We start from the raw sequence: 3,652 nt of genomic DNA, 5'->3' as shown, positions 1-3,652 counted from the left end.
ATGAGCATTCCCATTGGCAATTGCAAATGGGAAATGTAGGGAAAAAGTACAATCAAGGCACAAAAAGGTGTTGGCAACGAGACTTGTAAAATGTTAGAATTGCAAATTTTTTTGCAATTATGCTACATTGTCATCCTAAATGTAGGATGACACTGTAGTACAATTGCAAAAAAATTTGCATTTTTGACATTTTACAAGCACAATTGTAAAAATTATAATATATTTTAATTGATAAAGTGGAAGAGATATGGGGGAGAAGAGAGAGGGAGAGTTGTATTGGAATATTTTATATTATTTTAGTGGGTAATATATATTCTTTTAATGAGTAGAATAGGAAAATAAAAATTGGGATGTTGGATGTGTTGTAAAATGGTATGGTATAATTCATAAAGTAATTTTTTGAGATGATAAAATAGGATAAGATACAATTTTCGATTGCGAATGCTAGGATGGTATATTTGAAATATACAACCCAAGTGGAGGTAGTCTTCCGTATCATTGAGAATTCTATTTAAATCTTAATTTCAAATGATTTATAAATTATCCTTTTTTTTCTCATAAATATTTTGACACAATTGGAGTGATAGTGTTATAACTTATAGTGCAATTATCAATCAAACACCATATAATTAATAGTCTACTAATGAGACTATGATTTTTGTAGAACCTCACCAACTTTTGGACTGTCATAACAATTAGCTAATAGAAAAATAATCTCGTGTTGTACGATTGTATCCTATTTGTCGTAACAGCCATGTCATATTATTGTTTTTTAAAAATTGGTCATATCATCATATTGTACGGGTCCATATCATAGGAAAAGTATCTAGTAAGCTGAGCGTATATATTATTTGTGAGATTAACATAAATATAGTTTTTCAAAAATTATTCATATCATCATATCGTACACGAATAAGTATTGTAAGGAAAGTAACTAGTGAGTTGGGCATATACACCCATTGTGAGATTGATATGTAAGTCGGGAGCATATGCCCTTTGTGAGCTATCATGTGAGCCCTATGTACATGCCAGTCTCACAAAGAACATACATGCCCGATTCATACATGATTTTTTATGTCCGTATCCGTACTTCCTAGTTGGCACTTTCCTAGATGAAGAATTTCGTGTACACCACCACCCGTAGTGTGATGAAGAATTTCGTGTACACCACCACCCGTGGTGTGATTCTCTATAAATCTCTTTGTCTGACGTGGATGATGATGGAGGCTCCAGCTACGTAATCTAATGGCGGGACCTTACGTACGGACATCAATATCAAACAACACTTCAAACTTCAAACTTTCAAAGACCAACAAGTATATGCAGAACAGAACAGAACAGATCAGATCAGAACACACCCATCACCATGGTCAAAGTCAAATCATGGATCCTCCGTCCTGTTCTGTCCTCTGATAACTGTGTCCCACGTTAAAAATGTAGGGCCCTCTTTGATTGGGTAGGGCCCATCAGCTAGTACCATCACTACCGTCCACTTTAATAAGTAGTGAGTCACTCATTTTAGAGTGGTGGGGGCTTTACAAAGCTTTCAGATGGGCGAGTTTTCAGGCGCAAAACCAGAAGTGATTGCAAAAGCTGTAAAAAAATTGCTTTTATGGGTTAAAGCAAAAGCGTGATTAAACTTCACACCAATCTGTATTATTTTTATTTTTATTTTTGGGTTTTTTTTTTATTTTAAATAATTAATCCCACCCTGTTTGGGTCAAAACTCAAAATACGACACCGTTCTTGCGGGGGTCCCCTTAATAACTGTTATATTCCGTTAAAAGTGTTTAACTATATAGTACTTTGGAAAACTTGGTTCTTTCTTTTCTTTAATCAACTATGGACGAGTTAAATGAACCCAATAACAAGAAAAGAAACCCAATTTCTTAAGTATGAAGAAAATCATATTTATAGAAAAAAGTAGAATTGTGTTTGATTTTGATTTAAGAGGTACAATTTTGGAGTAAATCCCACCTCTCTCTCAAAGTACAAAGAAAGAGAGGATACACGAGAGAAGATTAGCTAAGAATAAAGAAGAAACAAATAAAAGTTCACCATTTTTTTTCTTCTTTTTCTTTATCTATACAGAGGAGGAAGCAAAATTACATTTCTCTCTGCGACCCGGATTAGTGAAAGCACAAAGCAAACCAACAAACCCAAACTCTTAAAAAGAGTTATAAAAATAAAAATAAAAACCAAAACAAAGCAGGAGCAGAAACTAACACATTAGTCATTACTTAGTGTCCAAAATAAAGGAGACTTATATGACAAACACCACTTCTCTTCCTCTGCCTTCATTGCTATGTAAATCAAAAGTGATATTTTTCTTTCTCTCTCTTTCTTTGAAATATTGAAAAGAACATTTAGAGCCAGAGAGCCCCAGCTTCTTTGAGAAGAGGCACCAAAGTTCCATTGATGTGAGAGGCCATGACACTGTCCATTGCACCAACAAGTTTGCCACCAATGAACACAACAGGTACAGCAGTGGAGCTTCCTAAGAGCCTCATCAGAGCCTTTTCCATGTCTTTGCCTCTAGGGTCCTCATCCAACTCGTGCACAGTTGGGTTCACCCCCATGCCACAAAAGAGTCTCTTTATGGCATGGCACATGCAACATGTGCTCATACTGAAGATGACCACCGCGTTCTCTGAGGCCAGCCTTTCTATGCGCTCTAGTGGATCACCAACGCTACTCCTTGTTGGCATATAAGAACCCCATGACTCAGTTTGGTAATGCATTTTTTTTTTTTTTGTTTGTTTGTATCAAAGAAACTAATAAGACGATTTGGTGAATTAGTATCACAAGAAATAATGCTAAGAATTTGATAAAATAGAGTGAGTGAATGAGTGAGTAAGTGAGGTCTGAGGAATTATATGGAAGGAAGGGTTGGTATTTATAGAGGTGAGTTTGAAAGAATTACAGTCCAACTTGGGGGTTAGTTTTGTAAATATAAAAAAAAGTTGGTCTGTTGCAGTCGTCAGCGCATGCAAGCAAGCAAAAAAGAAAGAGAGAGAGAGACAGAGACAGAGAGATCTTTAGACTGCTTTTATAATCTCAAGAAGAAGTGAAATAAGAAACAATAAAAGATGGGGGGAACATATGCATTTTAGATCAAAATTGTTAAATTAACGAAATTAAAGTATAGGGATATATTTTGTCATAATTTGTACGTGTCAAATCTTCTTTGGATTACAGTGGTATTGTCTTAATCTCGAACTCCCGTGTGTAAGTCAATGTAAGTAATATAATCAAATCACATGTTAATGTATGTATAAATTGTGTCAAAGCATGCGTCTCTAAAACAATTGTTAAATTAAACCTGCAACAAATATATTCTCATCATGAGTTTGTTCCTCTCTCACTTTTATTTTTTATTTTTTATTTTTTAAGTGCTACCGTGAAACTCCCTTAAAATTTAAGATAGATTTGGAGCAAAAAAAAAAAAAAAAAAAAAATTATGTAAGTCTTTATTTTGTCCTCCATTACGATTAATTATTTACTAAAAAAATGTAAATAATTAAATCTTCAAGACCAAGTTCAAACTTAAGATTAATGAATACTATAAACTATCACTTCCACCAAAAGAGTAAATAAATAAAAAAAGAAGATAAATTTAATGATGATTTAACCATTATTTTAACAATTAAAA

General features: G+C 33.8%; 1 protein-coding gene across 1 annotated transcript; it reads right to left on the bottom strand.

The window, feature by feature from the left end:
- Positions 1-1,939: 1,939 nt before the first annotated feature.
- On the bottom strand, positions 1,940-2,854 carry LOC115978214 (glutaredoxin-C1-like). Its single transcript, XM_031100230.1, has one exon. It carries the CDS (start codon positions 2,739-2,741, stop codon positions 2,367-2,369), a length of 375 nt encoding a protein of 124 aa, XP_030956090.1. The 5' UTR covers positions 2,742-2,854; the 3' UTR covers positions 1,940-2,366.
- Between the last annotated feature and the right edge of the window lie 798 nt (positions 2,855-3,652).

The sequence above is a fragment of the Quercus lobata genome, chromosome 2 (genome assembly GCF_001633185.2).
Source record: "Quercus lobata isolate SW786 chromosome 2, ValleyOak3.0 Primary Assembly, whole genome shotgun sequence".
NCBI lineage: Eukaryota > Viridiplantae > Streptophyta > Magnoliopsida > Fagales > Fagaceae > Quercus > Quercus lobata.
This window is presented reverse-complemented; position numbering and strand designations above follow the sequence as displayed.